Below are 18,125 nucleotides of genomic sequence, written 5' to 3'. Positions count from 1 at the left end.
ACAGCATTGACGGCTACATCGCTGTGTTTGTAATCTACATACACATGAGCACATTGGAAGCCGGCAGCACACTGGCCATACATCTCAGAGATCTCTTCCTCTTTTTCTCTCTATTTGCCTGCTGACATAATTATTTGTTTTTGTCATGCAGTGCCCTTCTATTCTGCTGCCGCTATTCCCACCAACTCGTCTTACCCCCTCCGTGGGGCTAGGGTCACCTGTGTTGATTTACTGTCAAATCTTCCAGGATTATTGGTAATCCCACAGCAGTAAAATCTGTTTGCTGACAGCTGTGCTCCCTCACACAGTTCTGCTTTTTTCTGTGCAAACACTGCCCTATATACCAAAAAAGGCCTTTCTTCCTCACCAGAAAGGAAAACAAGAAACATTAATTTTCCGCCTTAATAGATTCCAATTGACAATATTCTACTGTCTATTTTTCTTTTATTTGACTATCAAGTGGGGCTGCTTTCTACTTGTGGATTACTTGGTTGGAGCACATTGAGGGTGAATAGGTATAGTATTGAGTATATTCTCAGGGGGTCACCGATACTCCCGTGGGGTTCATGAAGACTTACGCTTTTGAACATTGGGAATGCCTCACTAATCATTTAGCCATTACTTCTCACGCTTCAGTCGGCAGGTGTTCAACCTAACATAATACAGTGATGCATTTCTGTATAATCTCCTTTTCATCTTGGATAAATTGGAGTTGAAATAGAAAATGACAAACAAATTGGGCCTCACACGCCTTAGAAAATATTACTTTTATTGATCCAGCTGTCCTCGAATCAGCCATATGTAATAGCACGAGTATGATGCTATCATATTACAGATTGTGGTGGACTGCAATTCATTTGAACCATTTCTGCACTGTCAAATTGTCTCTGTTGCTGTGAAAAAAAGTAAAAGCTCTGGGCCACAATTCACAGTTCTAATCATCGTATTTGAACCTGCATGTCATGTATTGACATATATGAGAAGTGTTTAACCCCATGCACTACTTCCCCAGGTGGTGTACAAGAACAATGACATCCGGCTGGAGCTGTCCCGTCTGGCCCGCATCGTGGACCCCAAGATGAAACTGCAGGGCGATGTGGTCTTCAAGTGCGAAAACGTTCCCACTCTCGACCCCATCAACTTCGAGACGCCCGACTCTTACCTGGCTTTGCCCAAATGGAACACCAAACGCGTGGGTTCCATCTCGTTTGACTTCCGCACCTCCGAACCCAACGGATTGATACTCTTTACCCACGGCAAGCCCCAGGACCGGAGGGACTCCAAGGGCCAGAAGAACAACAAGGTGGACTTCTTTGCGGTGGAGCTGCTGGACGGAGGCCTGTACCTGCTGCTGGACATGGGCTCTGGCACCATCAAGGTCAAGGCCACACAGGCAAAGGTCAACGATGGCGCCTGGCACCATGTGGACATCCAGAGGGACGGTCGCTCAGGTAAGGATGCAGGGAACAAGAAGGTAACGGGCCTGTAAGGGAGAAACTTCAGAACTCAATCTTCATTTTGAACTGGATGTTACTGAAACATCTCTGACTTTCTTAGTTGCAGTCACACAATAGTAGAAGTAGAATTTTCATTAGTTTATCACCGCAAGCTCAGCTTGGTGTGGTGAGGAGCAGATAGGGAGGAGATTGTTGTGTCACTCATTTCATTTCTCTCTCACTTTCATACACAAACAATCAAAAATGGCTTCAATCAGGAAGCTAACTCCTGATTTTGTTAAAAATGAGTTGCATATACATGAATTTACAGGCAGAGCTGACACACTGGTCAAGGATGGTGAATTCAAACCAAGATAAATAAAGGGTTGCTCCTGTACAACATATCCTAGAAGTGAATGAAGTGATTTGGTTATAAACTTTTCAAATAGAAAAACATATATTTAGGGTTTTTTATAAGAAGAAAATCCACAATTGTTTTCAGGATAATGGCAAAAGTAAAACATATGGATTATTTCATCAGGAAACTAGAACTTAAGTCTCTAAAATGTACTGCTAGAAAATGAAGGACACATAATCATCTTTACATCACATTACATTACATTAAGCTAAAGCTGTTATCCAAAGCGATCTGTGCATTCAACCATGAGGGTTCAAACCCAGAACAGCAAGAATCATCTTAGTACATTACCTTCAAATAATCCAAACTATAGAGTTCCACCATTACGGAGCCAGGACAGCAAACAGCTGTGATTTCGTGGAGTGACTTGGTGTCCCTCACAGTGAGGGAGCAGCAAGGTTGGGTTGAAGGTTTAACCATGTCCTAGATGTAAGCTGGGCTGATCCGTTAGCAGCGTGGTACAACACGTGAATTGAAATGGTGCAAATGAGATTGTCACTTTAAGTATAGATTTTTTTGACAACCCGAGTGGCTACTGGGAGCCAGTGAAGGGATCGGAGGAGCGGAGTAGTGTAGAGAACTCAGGGAGGTTGAAGGCAGACCAGCCAGGAGGGAGTGGCAGTACTCTAGGCTGGGGGATGATAAGATGATAAGAGGGGGATGATAAGAGCCTGGACTAGAATTGGTGCTGCCTTCAACTGGTTCAACTGGTTTTGATCTGAACTGAAATTCTTGAGATTAATGGAATTTAAAATGGAGAAAAATCCCAATAATAACAATAATAATTATTACTCCACCGACTCACTGAAGCTGTCGAAATGGAACTGCACCAACTGGAAGAGGGAACGTTGTAATCATGCTACTTGTATCAGCTTTTTCCTGCATCACAACCTCAATATGATGTAAGCTTCCTCAATATATTCATTTCAGAGATGATTTATTGCCAGGGATGAAGTCATACTTCTCTCTAGATAGCTACAGATGCTGTTTCCCCTCGCTTCCTTCCATCTGTACAGCCTATGACCTCAAAACATAACAAAATACACAGAAAGTATTAGAAGAAGATTATATTAGAGAAAAGGGTCAGAAACTTTTGTTGCCTTGAGCTCCAAAACCCAGCACAATCTCTGCATTAGGGTGGGATCCTCCAGAGAACAGGGTGTGTTAGCCGGCACTACAGCCTGTGTTATATATCAGGTTAGAGCAGCCAATTTAGCCGTGTGTCAGAGCTCGCTGCTTTGATTAATCACCGGCACAGCCCCCGGTGCGATAGCAGAGGAGAAAGTGGGATTTTCACAGGGAAAAGGAGGAACGAGACAGATAAATGGATACCCAACTGACGGATGGTTAAGAACAGGCATAATCACACTCGTGGCTTGAGTGAAATGTTAATAGGAGTTGCAAGTGAATTAAATTTCTTGTCCACAAAGATCTCCAGCCAGAATCTCTCTGTCTGGCGGCAAGGTGAATGTCAACCAAAGAAAATGGGAGAATTCATATTACACTGTTAGCAGACGGGCGAAAATAAACAGGGGTTTGTGTTCAAGAGTGATCTTTTCATCTCTTGGTGAGTTTACTTTCCCTCAGTGAGGCCTGGCAGAGAGGGAATATTAAGAAGAGAGTTAAGTTCAACCTTTCTTGCTGTAATTCATTATTTATATTTAGAGGTACACTCTGTAATGCCGTAGAATTACCTTGCAGTGCTGTAAATAGCACTGGTGCTACAGAGGCCACAAACCTTTAGTACCATTATAAACATATCAAGTAGCCTAGTCCACTGTAGAGACTATGCAGTACTCTGTTGGGTTCTACTGCTGTAATCTACTATGGCGTATTAGGGCCATTGTAGGGAAAAAAAATGGAGCCGAGAGAGGGGGCAATATTCAGAGAAAAAAAGTCGCAAATTTGCGACATTGGCTGTGTTTGGTCCGCTAACTACATCCGCTGGAGACCGCTATCCGGTTTCCACTCATAAACACCGCCATTTAAACTTTTAAAAGGCTACTTTTATTGTTTGCACCTCGTTTTATTGTTTGCACCTTGTTGCTTTTGCACAAAGAAATAAAACACCAAGTTCTGAAAAATTGTGGACGTTTAAAGCCGGAAAGTAAACAAATACGCTATAACGAGGCTACGACGATATACGTCAAGAGTCTCGGTCGGTCGGTCAGGCTTTACAAAAAACGTAGCGCCCTTTACCGGTGTGGCATTGAATTGCATTTTGACACGTAAACCCAACGCAGAACCATCACGGTCTCCAAGCAACTGCGTGGCCGTTGCGTGGCCGTTGCGTGATCACTACACAGAAGCATAATCAGGCCTTTAGATCACGCCACCTTTGAAACGCGGGTCCGATGTTGACTCTGGTTTTATCACGGGCACCATCGCCATCTTTCTTTTTTTCCTTCTTTTCCACCGGTGTTTTCTTTTCCTTGGTTGTTTTGGACCTCCTCGTTTGGGTTTTTAAGAGAGAGAGAGAGAGAGAGAGAGGCAAGAGTCTTTATTGCATAAAGTAGCAAATTTGCTACTTTATTCTAGCGGTCATAGAGGGAGGAGACACGTTGCTTGACCGCATGTTCGCCGTTGTAGTAATTTCATCAAGCACAGATGAGGATTTACTTGTATTTCACAGTGTACAGCCATAATTACAGGATATTGATTTTAATTAAAGACTCACTGTTATGTTCTAGTTATGTTAAAAAAAATCTATATATAATAATAGCATCAGCAAACTTTAACTTCAAGTTTGCTGACTGGACTTGTCAGTCGAGGCGGTTGTGGCTGAGAAGTAGAGCACGTCATCCTCCAATTGGAAGATCAATAGCTAAACTCTTCCCTAAGCCGCCGTGTCCTTAGGCAAGATGGTGGATCCCAAACTGCCCCTGTAGGCTGTGCCATCACAGTGTGAATGTGGGTGAATGTGGGGTAGAGCACCTTGAGAAACGCAGGTCCATTGTAGTATTAACTCATATCCCGACCTTGTGCAGTAGTTCTACTGCTGGGACCGTTTTTGTACCAATCTTACAAAAAGACATTAAATGACTGGTGCAATAAGACAATACAAGAAGACATAGGACAACATTACAGACCAAGTACAGTGCATTACAGCAGTTTATATTGAGTTTGGCTAGTGTTTGCCCCCCCCAGCCCTGTCGGAGGGGATTGCTCCACCAATACACTTCCCAACCCGGATCGCCTCCAGACCTGTAGATGGGATCCAGCCCAGTGTTGAGCGTTCAGTTTAATATCTCCGTCCAACCGGCCCATTCTCTGTCCCTATCATCAGGTTGCCCCTCCCCCAATGTTGCTGTGCGACCGATATCGCCGTTGGGAAATCTCTTTCTTTATTTGGTTCGCAATTTTAAATAATTAAATGTTATTTACTTGTCTTTTTTGGTTCACAGGGGCGTAAAGTGATAAACAAAATCATTTAAGCGAATAATATGTGATAGATTTATGAATTAAAATGCAGAATAAAGCAGTGTTGGTAGAGTGGCTGTCTCATGATTCTGCCACGTATGAAATATGGTGTATTGTTGCCTTCCAAAAGCAGTCGTGGGATTTATTCATTATTTACTGTGTGGTCAATTTGAGTTTTTCTGCCCCCTCCTATTCAATTTAATGAGTTGGATAGAGTTTGCTTGAAGAGGCTGTTACAGAGTCAGTGATCAGCTTCACCTCCACCTCCTCGGCCCACATCCACAGCAGACGCAGATGTGCTGCACTGTTTTTCTCAGCCTCTTTTACAACGTCGCTGCTCCCGTCTTCACCAGCACCTCCAATTTGCTGCTTGCAGACATTACCCAACATCTGTCATTTTCACCCGCATCTTCACTTTCATGAAGAAAAAAAGGGGCTGTCAGTCTCACGTTTAGTTTGAGAATATCATTTTTGCTCAGTCTTAAAATTTCGTTTTGGAGAAATGCCATATTGTGGGAAAATAATGTCACTTGTTTCCTGTGAAGTTCCGACTTAGCAGAAGCAAGTGCTGTTTTCTGGCAGTGAGCAGAATATGGCCGATCACTTAACTACTAGAACGTGACACAAGATGATGTTATTTCTCCCACAGCAGTCCTTTTTTTAAAAGCACATGACAGGCGGGGATTATGTGACATGTACATTTCTGCAGAGTAGGCCAATATTTAATATTTAATAATGGATTTTTCTTCCTCCAGGCATCATCTCAGTAAACAGCCGTCGGACCCCTTTCACAGCCAGTGGGGAAAATGAGATCTTGGACCTGGAGGGGGACCTTTATTTGGGTGGTCTGCCTGACAGCAGGGTGGGCCTGGTGCTCCCCACTGAGCTCTGGACCGCCATGCTAAACTACGGCTACGTGGGCTGCGTGCGAGATCTTTTCATCGACGGCCGCAGCAAGGACATCCGGCAGATAGCTCAGTCACAGAATGTGACCGGCATCAAGTCTTCATGCAGTAAGGTGATGGGGAAACAGTGCGACAGCAACCCCTGCAAGAACAACGGCGTGTGCAAGGAGGGATGGAACCGCTTCGTCTGTGACTGCACTGGAAGTGGCTTCTGGGATCGAACCTGTGAGAGAGGTGAGCTTCTCTACCCTCATTCATCTCTATCTGCTTTAAATTCTTATTGAGTTTGTCAGCAGGCATATTGATTCTTTTAGTAAAGGCCTTTTTTAAAGAGGGCACAGCAGCTGTACTGCTTTTACTTGCTAAGACATCTTTTCAGTCAGTGCCCTTCTGGAACAGACTGATGCAGAAATGAGTCCTGAAACTCTGAAATGGGTTAGCACTCATGCACATCCTGGGGTCAGCTGGTTTTTTTGTCTGTCTGGTTGTGGTAAAAACAAGCTTGAGATAGTTTAACATGCATATGACAAATGATAAATCAGTAAATACCCTCTCCTGGATTTTAAAGCATTTGCATATCTTAAAAAAGGCGGTTCCACTTGCTATTAATAAGTATGTCTAAGACACAAGATGCAAATATTGACAGTAGTTATGAAGAAGTTTTATAGAGTTGGAATTCGAGTCTAAAGGTGGATTTGGACGTAGCTACTGTCTGCTAACACTTCCCTCCCACTATTTATGGAAGCTTTGCTGAAAGATTGAAAAAGATTTCAGTCTTCTGCCAAGTGCCTTTGGCAAAGTGACCCAGCGAAGGTTCTGCCTTCTCTCAGCTGCTGAATGGGGCTCTCCTTGCCTGGATTTTAAGAGCTTGGACCCATTTAGCTTTTATGAGACAGCAGAGATCGGGGCAGTCCAAGCTGCCGTAGAGTATGTTCTCAGACTATTGTTTTGATAGTCCTTCATTTGTTACAGAGATGTTCAGGTGTTCAGTAGAAGGCTGTAAAGTACTTTGCTAAGAACGTAAGGTGTGTCAAGAAACATGCTTGTAGGATGACGTATGGATGATAACGCGTTGTTCATTATTGAAGAATGAGGACCAGGAGAAAGGTTGGCATACTGTCCTTTTGAAGCACCCACCCACTGCATTATGGGTAGATAATAAGGGGAGCTGGATGGGTCAAACAAACAGTCGTTATAGTCACTTTAGCACTTCCAGTCAACTTAACCACGCTCTCTTCCAAAAAGCTAAGAAAGTGGTTTTGTTGCCTAAATGGAACTTCCTATACATAACGAGCACGTATTGACACACCGTCACTGATGCGTGATGAAGTGGAGCTAGAGGGGAAGGTCGAGCGCTCTGACGGAGCTGTGTGATTGGAAAAGGAATGTGTTGTAATGTACCATAAATAATGCAGCTCATGTAGGATGTATGGAATGTGGAGTACATGTTGCGCTCCAGTGGGAGCCCTGTTAGGAAGCTGGGGCTGTCTGATCCAGTTAACCTGGTCTTAGTCGGAATGTTGCTGTCTATTTTATTTTCACTCCCATGATAATGTATCAGCACAAAGGGGGGAAGACAGTGGTGTAATTCTTGAGGAACACTGACCTTCCACCCACAACAAGAAAACTTTAAGTCATACGTCCCTCACGCTCCATCCACTCTCATCCTTCTTCTTCTGTCCTGTCTCGCCGCCTCCCACTCACCAACCTCCGAGTTCTCCTATCTCCGAGTCCTTGCTGTTGCTGCTGGCTGATAACCTGAGAGAGCACAAGGCTGCCCTGCACGTCTGCAGCTGCACAACCAAGCTTCAGTCTCTTCAGCTGTGCATCTTTACTTTACACAGTGTGGCTGGAGCCGTGGTCACATTAGTTAGATTAATTGAGCCGCTGCAATTCACTTTGGTTGGTTGGAGTTATGTTGAATTCCTCAAAATGTGTAGTCGATAATGTGAAAATCAATCTGCAACAATTTTAACTATCCTTATATCCTTTATTTTAAAGAGTGCTATGTAGCAGTTTTGAAAGAAGTACTCGTATTCTTTACTCAAGCAAATGTACCAGTACAACAAAGTAAAAAGATTCCATAACAGGTAGAAATTACTAATTCAAAACCCCTTCTCACAAAGAGGTCAAATAGCGTTAACGCTAAATAAGTCAAAGTACTCGTTTCACAGATCAATCGACCTCGTGACTGATATATTTATACATATTACATCATTTTGAATAGTGATGCAATGCGTAGGCAGCTGGTGCTCCTTAAACTACTCAGGTAGTTATCATTCTCCAACAAAAAGGAATTTACAATAACGTGTGTACAGTGGTGTAGTGGTAGCTGATGAGGTGGGTGTACTGCTAGGTAGATGGGAAGTTACAGAGGAGGAAGTGTGTATACTCTCCTATATAGTCCAATGGCTTTCTGGCTGATAGGCGGGTATACTGCAAACTGCCAGAAAAAGAGGTGGGTATACCCTGTATACCTGCGTATACCCTCCACTACACCACTGCATGAATATAACCTACGTAATTGTGAGCCAGGACATCCCATTAACTGCCGTTAAGTCAGTTGACGTGATATAAAGAGGCAAACTCTGCATAGGGAAGAGGTTTGATGGATGAGTCAAACAAACACAGGACTGGCACCCAGGAGGCAGCTGTTTGCGTCAAAAGCCAAAGGTTGAGTTATTTGACCTTTTATTGCTTAGCTTACAACACCTAAGTGAGTTTGAAAGCAAATGTATCGTACTTATTTTAACACAAAACAAATTTTAACACGTATGTTTGTTGCCTAAACAGCAGCTTTCAACCGATGGGTCGGGAGACTCCAAAGGGTCATGAGATAAACTCAAGTAAAGGACTACAGCTTTGGATGGGAATTAGTTGTTCATTACTTACATTTTACAGCTTAAACCATGAACAGAAAACATAATCTGTCTGATCATCAATGATGACAGCAAACACTGGTGGTGTTATCTGTATCCATTGGATCGTTGCCTCATCTTCTTGTTGGTCACAGAGCAGCCTGTGGGCTTCATCTTCCTGGGGGGGTCAGTTGTCCCCTGTGTTCTGCGTCAGTTCTGTGGTTGGACCTGAACCACCTCAACTAGAGCTCCCAACACTGCAGAAGCACAGCAGCTGGATAACAGAGTCCTGGTTTGCTTGTCTTGGTCCCGTAGAGCGGGGCCGACCACAATGTGGAAGAGTCTCATATCGGCTGATTTTCCCTCTTGATCACAGTCGCCCAAAGTGACTGCAGGTAAAGTGTTGGAAACAAGACCGAGCACTTAATTGAGGGCTTTGGTGTGTGTGTGTGTGTGTGTGTGGGGGGGGGGGGGGGGGGGGGCTGGCTGCTTTATTAATTTTCAAGCACTCGGCTGAGCTGAGCAGTCCACCTTGTTGCTGAGTGACCCTCGCCTGCAGTCTGCCCACGGGAGGTCACCATCTGATTAAACCAGGCTGACAACATCATCTGCAAATAGTACAAGGTCTGGATGGTGGCAAACTCAATTTACAAATGAATGTGATTCCATTAGCTTCTGCACTCTCTAATGATTACTCATATCACAGTTCAGAGTAGAATATTGTATTATGTTGAATATAAAGCTGTTTCTTGTCTGCTTCTCAAAGGGTCGCCCTTGAGACGAAGGAGTGGCTTTGAATTGAAATGTTGGGCTTGAAAGCATTTGGTATTTTCTCTTTTTCTCTTCTAAAAATGAATGCGCAGCACTTTGGAACGCATGGAATTGTATTAGTTATGCTTGCAGTGGTTTATTCCCCTCTCCTTGGTGCGTTGACGCAGCCTCTGGAGCTCCCTGGTGACGATATCAAACAACCACTGAGGTGTGTTCACCCATGGCCCGCTATTCATCTCTGGAGCACGGTTATGGTGCAGCAGAGACGTGTGCTTGTATGATGAGAGGTGTGATGTTAGAGATCAGTGTTCTCCACACGACCCTAACAAAGGTTACACATTTACATTACAATCATTGGCCTTTGCTGGTGACTTTATGCTTAAATGTAAATGTGTTCTTTTGTCGGCCTTCATTTAAAACGGTGTCAAAATCGTCGACACTTTTCTCTGTGATATTTTTCACTTCAAATGGATTTTATTTGGACACATTGACAGTCTGTGTCAGCATTTCTAACTATAAAGTGAGACATTATATCCGCACAAACAAAGTGTACCAGGTAATTCAGTCCACAGGTGTTCTGCCTTAAAGTTTACTTGGAAGATGCTTATGTTGTACTCTTATGGTTTTTGTCTCTTCTTGTGTGCCAAAACAAAGAAAAGAAAATCTGTAGTATTAGTTAAGTAATTGATATGTTACTCTTATTGTGGTTTGTACTGAGCTGTAGCTACCATTTAATGAGCCTAGGTCATTTCTGAGACCTAAAATTACTAATTACACATGATTGGTATTTCATAGCCTTATTCCAATACAGATTATAGACAGAGTTTATAGGCATTTGATTCCATCCATCCATCCATCCATTTTCTACCGCTTATCCTGTATTTAGGGTCACGGGGGGGCTGGAGCCGATCCCAGCTATCATTGGGCGAAGGCAGGGTACACCCTGGACAGGTCGCCAGTCTATCACAGGGCCGACATGTAGAGACAGACAACCATTCACACTCACATTCACACCTACGGGTAATTTAGAGTCACCAATCAACCTATCCGGCATTTGATTCATTTTAATAAAAAAAAAAAAAACAGGATTTTACTAGTTCCCCATTACATGTTTTTATCCCTGGCATTGTAGAGGGCTTTGAGAACAATTTTGATCTTCATGCAATTTGCAGAAACTTAAATTGAGTTCAATATATGAAATATATATTCCTGCTGAGTAAATATAAATTGGATTTAGTCATCTGCCTATTTATATTTTACAGCCCCAGCAGTCCTCCTCATGTACCAATGTTGAGAAAAGCCTCGTGGGATGCTTTCGGGATTTTTTTGCACTACTAATGGTATTTTTGGAACTCAAATAATAGATTCATCATCAGAAATGAAATTCTCAAGATGATTTCATCGTATTTGTATTGAATGGAGCACATTCACTCTGTGTAATTTCTTCTTTTCCCCTGGGAGCTTAAAAAGCTAGCAATTTTCTTGCTCTGTTTACCGGAACGAAAATACAAGCCGGCACATATTTTAGACTGTTTGAGGAGATCAAAGATCGTACCAGGCGACAACTAGCAGACAACTGCACTCCCGTCTGCTCTGTTTCCTGCCTAGTACCTGCCAGCTTTAGTCTACACATGAGTTCTCTCTCCTGTCTCTGTCCTTTTTATTTTTCCATTCGCTGGCTTGAAATCTCTCTCTTCTTTTTACTTTCTGCATCTCTCTATCTCTATCTCTCTGTTTGGCTTGTCTCCTTTAACCCAGCCCATGAGAAACACCAGCACCTGTGATCAGGTCTGCCGTGGCAACGTGCAAACAGATGTAGTGTGCGTGTGTGTTTGTGTGTGTGTGTGTGTCATGGAAGTGCACACTGTGAATATGATGTGTAAAAAGCAATGAATATCATCATATGCTGTTTTTGTGCTACCATGTGTCCTCACACTGTCTATATTTGCCCTCATCCACATGATTGAGTTTCTCTCTCTCTGTGTGTGTGTGTGTGTGTGTGTGTGTGTGTGTGTGTGTGTGTGTGTGTGTGTGTGTGTGTGTGTGTGCATGCAGATTTAGGATGGCGGGCCCCTGGCCCCGATAGAGCCCTCTTGTGCGGGTTGTGACTGGGAGCGTCGCCCCCGCCTGTGATTTTAATTGAGACAGGGTCGCTTGGCTCGGTGCAGCCCCACCAGGCACACAGACAAGAGAGAAGCGGCTTGCTTCAAATATACTGGGCACATGTATTAACATAGTCGGAGGGAGTATGTCTGGCCTCATACACCCTTCAGATGATCAGGCTGGTGGAATTGATACGTATCATCTTCATTGTCTTCTGTTGTGCCAGCTTTGATCATTCACTTAAGTGTGAATAGGTTATTTCTGTAGCTTAGTACTCCATCTGCCTGGGTTATGTCTAATTGGGTTGAATCAGGCATACAGGTTTAGTTCGGCGTAGTACTGTAGGAAACATTATTTTTCCCCTCAGACAGCCTGCAGTCAGATTCACACAAAGCAAAGAGAAAGGAAATCATTACCCTCCTGTAATGATAATGTTTGAAGATGGTCTTTGTCCTCTCGCTAGTCTGCGGGAGGCAGCTGCAGGCTTTATTCCCTTTTGATTGTTACAGTCCATTAGCCAAATGTTATTCCCCGTAAGGAAAAGTACAACAGATTATTCAGCTTTTATTTGAGTCCGACGTGCAAAAGGTGACATTAATTCAAGACTACAGGCGGTGTGTCTGATGTCGTCCGCTGACTCTGCCAAACCACGGAATCCGTGTGCGCTGCCTGATTTGAGCAAGGCACGCGTTCAAACAGTGGAGTCAGTGATTGTCAACCACATGTGGGTCTGTGTGTGTGTGTGGGTTTGTGTGTGTGTGTGGAAGGAGAGCTTTTAGGGAGCCGGGTGGTGCTGACTGTCCTGTGCTGCAGAGTGCCGTGCAGCTGATAAAGTAGCCAGTTAATCAGGTGAATAGCCTGTAATGAAGTGTGTTTGTCTGACGGTGTGCCAGCCCGCTCCCACTGAGACTCTCCTCTTTCTGTCTGTCTGCTGCATATACGCACACACACACACACACACACACACACACACACACACACACACACACAGTCAGAACCACATACACACACACACACACACACACACACACACACACACAGACACACAGTCAGAACCACATACACACACACACACAGTCAGAACCACATACACACACACACACACACTATCCACCAGGGACAGATTGGATCGTGTCCGATGCATATTGCATTTTCCCTGACAAGATGCCACCACCCATGTACAGTAAGTGGCTGTGTTTTCCCTGCTGTCACTGGACCTGGTGCTCTGGATCTGGTGATGTGGATCTGGTGATCTGGATCCGTCCGTGGGAATGAGCAGATGTGTGTCCACCACAGATCACTGGTGACTCATCTTTCTTCATGTTTTCCTGGGAGAAAACGCACTGCTTCAACTAGAATTGTATTCATTTAATGTCATCTTATTTAATTAGAACATTTTTATGAATATGCTATTTAAATATGATAATATCTAACTATAATATCCATCCATCCATCCATCCATCCATCTATTGTCTACCGCTTATCCTGTATTCAGGGTCGCGGGGGGGCTGGAGCCGTAACTATAATATCAATATCTAAAATGTACATGGATAAATTCAGATTTAGATTCAGGTAAACACGTTTTATTTTTGATTACATTTCTTTTGAAAACCATACACATTTTAATCACATGAGAAATATTTCATTGCATATCTTTGGGCTCTCCCAGTGTCTCTGCAGCCACTTTGATAATCTAGTCATCATTTTGGAAATTAACCTACTTGTATTGTGTTAAAGTTGTCAGCTCTCATACATATTCATACTGCTTTAATCATAACACATTACAAATACGTTTATAATGACTTATCGAAGGAAATAACTGCTGACCAATCACTTCACTTCTGTGACGCCCCACGTGTCAAACCACACCAGATCTTGTATATTCTACATGAAGGTTAGTCAGTACCTTGCTGTCATATTCCCCCCATCCTTCATTTTAAACAGCAACATTTTGAAGAGACGCTTAAATGAGCAAAAATAAGGCATGAAACTCAGCCTCGATCCTGACGTGAAACAAAGCTGTTTGTAACTGGAGCTGAATTGTGATAAAAACTCAAGATTCACTCACTTTGCTATTTAGGAAATCTTTATTTGTATGGTCATGTGAGCAAATTCATCTAATGAAGAAGCGTGTGTTTGTGGTCGGAAGCTTTTGCTAAACCATTGTCAAACTTTATCAGCAGAAATGCTTAACATTAACAGTTTTTTTCTGATTGCCAAACGACAGCAGTCACAAATGCAGCTACATGAGTAAAACTGGAACACAGTCTGCATCACCAACACTCACCTGAGCTAATAGTTCACCTGCAAAACCGGCTCAGTGAAGCCAAACTGAACAATCGTCATGACGACAACACGCACTGTCACTCAGCACACACAGAGAGGAAAAACACTAACATCACACACCAGCACACAAGTTAGACACTTTTCATCTTTACAGTCAACAAGAAGGAATGAAAATCAGCAGTTTGCTTCAATAGATATCTATTGTTATTTTCTCTGTAGTCATTTACTATTGTTGACAACAACCATGTCAACAACAGCATTTTCCTCCTGTCGGGCCTTTGGGTCCTTTTGTAAAAATATATTGAGTTTGGGTTGCACCCTCAAAAAGAAGTATTTCTTCTCTTTCCCTACATTTATATGATCACTACAAGTCTCAAACCAGACACCTGCTGAGGCTTTTAGCTGAAGTTACAACCATCAGTGTTTGTGAGGTTTACAGTTTGGCAGCAGTGTGTTAACATTTGAACAAAATGCTGTAAATCCACAGTGTTGTGCAGGTTGTGGTTTTGCACATGTGACTCCAGCTGTGCCTGCTGTCATTTAGCAATCGGAAAAAAACTGTATCTTCTGTTAAATCCGGACAATGTATCAGAAGCTGAGATATACTAACCTTCAGTCAAGGTCAAGCTGCTCCACTTGCCATAATTCAGCTGCTATTGTGTTTGATGCTGGATAACCTGCTGCTGAACACAATCATTTCCCAGTTTGGGATCCATAACATAACTATCATTGAGCTGGAACAGGCTTTCTGATATAAAGCCAACATAACCCCGATGACATCGTGGTGGTTATGTTTTCAGCACCACACATGAGATTACACTACCGTTTTAAAAGTAGCACTCCCCAAATAAACTAAAGTACCTGAAGAGAAATGGCTGACATGAACCAGATATCATCCATTTGGTTTTGACCCGACTAAACGTAGAAATGAGTTAGAGCTTGAACACCAGCAGTGCTTTTATGATTCATGAGTGTAAAAAGAAGTAAGACTTAATATCCGTTCTTTCTCCATCATATTTTGGGAGAACGAGGCGATGCATACAGCATCAAGCTTCCGTCTAACAGGTGAGGATTGGGTTGGAATAAAAGAACATCTGTCTGAGTACATGTTGCCCAGCTCACCTTTCAGCTGTGATTCCTCCTTCCAGCTCAGCTGTTGGCATTTGGAGAAAGCCACTGTCGCTGTGTGAGATAGAATAAGATGTACAAGTGGAGCTGTCCAGATGCTTTCTCCTGTGTTATCATCAAGTAGAGATCCACATGGAGACGGAGGCTCAGGAAACCTCCAGGAGCTGAGGATTCGTGATTAAGCATGGGGTGCTGTCCTTAGCTCTGTCACCTGGAGTGAACACGCTTTCATCTCCCTCCTGTCTCACTACCAGACACGTCTGTGTCTGTCTGTCTCCAGTTCGCTTTTGGAAGGAAGGATGTGAGTTCTGCTCCTCCTGTGTGTTCCCGACCCCCACTTCTCACTACAAACTGGTGATAAGCACCTTTTGCGAGGACATTTATCTCCGCCGAAAGAGAAAATGACACTTCAAGGTCTGCCCTGACTAACAGGCCAGTGCTATGTAGTTCACACATCCACGGGACAGAGGTGGGGGTGGGGTGCAAAATGGAGGATGGGAAAGTGGAGCAAAATGGAGAAAAGAGGATGAGGTTGAAAATACAAAAGGGGAGTGAGTTATAGAAGGGGAGGGAACTGAGGAGACGGATGATGGAGGAGAATGATTGAGCGGTCAGCTTTGTACTTGTGATATATTTGACAGCAGTCACCATTATGAAGCACATTGGCTTTATTTTTAATTATTTATAACTGCTATGGTAAGATGCACATTTGGATATTCAAAGTAGATTGATTTGAAAATAAATGTGATAGTTGAGGTTTTGAGATCGGCACAGAGCAACAGAGCAGAGTATATTTGCTCACTGGGATCTGCTAACTGACTGGCATCATTCAGCTCCTGCTGCCTCCACGTCGCCTCTCTGGGACGCTGCAGGTGGTTTGGAGCCTCGGCAGCAGCTGCACCTGCAGTTCACCATTAACGGCTTTATATCAGTTTAGAGTGACAATAATAAGTTTAGGACTGTTAGTGACCAGTGGGACAATGATAGTTCATTATGTATGATCTCACCATCTGTATGCCACAACATGAATCACATGCCTTGTTTTTCTCAACACAGAAAATACTTGCTTTCTGTTTTGGGATGTAACTAACAAGCAGCATGATTGACAGGCCTATACGAAAAAAGACATAACACAATGGCACCATATAGCCGTTGAATGATGAATATATATCTCATGTGGAAAAAATATATTCTTACTTTCTTGTCTTGAAAGGTGTCAGTCAAACTGTTTCTTGTCACAATGACTGCTATGTTGAGAATAGATGTGACAATGTGGTCTGACACAGTTTTTAGTGGATGCTGATTCTCAATAGCTGCCAGAATAGATAGTTCATGAATTACGGTAATAAAGTATTAACGACATAGAAAGTTGGCAAACATGTCCAAGTATATGGCATCTAACATTTTGGACATTAATCCAAACCTTATCAGCCATTGTGTAATTCAAATGAAATCAAAATGATCTGATGGTTTTATTATGGTGTGGCTCAGGTAGGATCATCATTATTAAAGGTCCCATATTATACTTTTTCCTCAATTTCACACAGCTGTCAGAGGTCCAACAACACTGGATTCATTATGTATTGCCCCAAACCCATCCATGGTCCTGAATTTCAGCTGTCTAAAAGTTGCTCAAATGAGCTCTCCTGAGAACAGGCTGTTTCTGTGCCTGCACCTTTAAATGCTAATGAGCTCCGTCTGTCAACGTCTACATGGAAAGCCATGGAGACGATGCCGCTTATGCTAGCGGTAGCATGTGCCAATGTTTATGTGGATGTACCACTATGGCTTGCCTATGTGGCTCAGGTGAAGTTGCTGGGTCCCGTATGGTTGGGACAGATCCTTTACGAGGGTCAGTGTCGAGGCAAAGCCAGATTTGTACTGACCCTCATTACTGAAGCAGTCCCATGTGAAGTGGTTAGCACACACATACAAGCTAACACGGACCATAGCCGGCACATTGTCATTAAAAATGAAACGCAACCACGGTCTCTTCTGTTCTTCTGTAGCTGGGACCGAATAGAAGCACTTATGTTGATTTGTACAACCAACAACAGAGCAATCTGAGTGTCTAGCTCTGAGCGACGACATTGTGAAACACCACTATCTCACTGCTGTCTCACCGCAGGACACACCGAACTTCACCTCGGTGATGAACGCCCCCTCTCGGATATCTCCTATCATCACAGGAGTTTGGCCTATGCAAATGACTCCCTTCGTTTCGTAACGACGGGAGCTGAATCTGAACAGCCTGTAGGAGCGCCGTTGTACCAGAGACCATGCAGGAGTCGCTTGTTTTCCTCATCCTGGGAGTTGACAGGCTCAGGGAGGACCAGTTTATAGGTGTCGAGACCAGAGAAAACCCGTTTTTCATAACCTTTAAAGGCTGTGACAATCAAGACCAATCACATTCATTACTTTTACTCCCTTTAGTAACCTCTGGTTCTGGGGAAAAGTGAAGCCAACACTATTGTGCCTTAACCATATTCTCTCTACTGGCCACCAGGGGGCGACTCCTCTCTGAGAAAATGGTCCTACTTCTCTCTTGATGTATTATCTCAGTAAACATTGAAAACATGAGTTTATGGTCTCAATCTCTAGTTTCAAGTCTTCTTCAATCCAGCATGATGTTCATTTAGTACATTATGGTCCATTTAGAGTCCACCAGACCAGAAAGCAGGGGATGCTTTAGGGGGCGGGGCTACCTTGTGATTGACAGGTCGCTGCCACGTTACTAATGCAGTTAGCTACTAAGATGACTTTAACACTTAGCTGTAAAGTTGACCTTGAGCTATGAACT

The 18,125-nt window shown here is 43.3% G+C and overlaps 1 protein-coding gene across 6 annotated transcripts in view; it reads left to right on the top strand.

Moving 5' to 3' along the window:
* Positions 1 to 18,125, top strand: part of nrxn3b (neurexin 3b) — a 278,223-nt gene that overhangs the window by 76,331 nt on the left and 183,767 nt on the right. For all 6 annotated transcript variants that reach the window (XM_084031039.1, XM_084031042.1, XM_084031041.1 and 3 more), the window contains 2 exons: positions 1,013 to 1,451; positions 6,030 to 6,413. In XM_084031039.1, the coding sequence (XP_083887165.1) occupies positions 1,013 to 1,451; positions 6,030 to 6,413 (823 nt within the window). The remainder of the gene's footprint in view (positions 1 to 1,012; positions 1,452 to 6,029; positions 6,414 to 18,125) is intronic.

Source organism: Eutrigla gurnardus (assembly GCF_963514095.1).
Source record: "Eutrigla gurnardus genome assembly, chromosome: 16".
In the NCBI taxonomy this organism is placed as follows: domain Eukaryota; kingdom Metazoa; phylum Chordata; class Actinopteri; order Perciformes; family Triglidae; genus Eutrigla; species Eutrigla gurnardus.
This window is presented reverse-complemented; position numbering and strand designations above follow the sequence as displayed.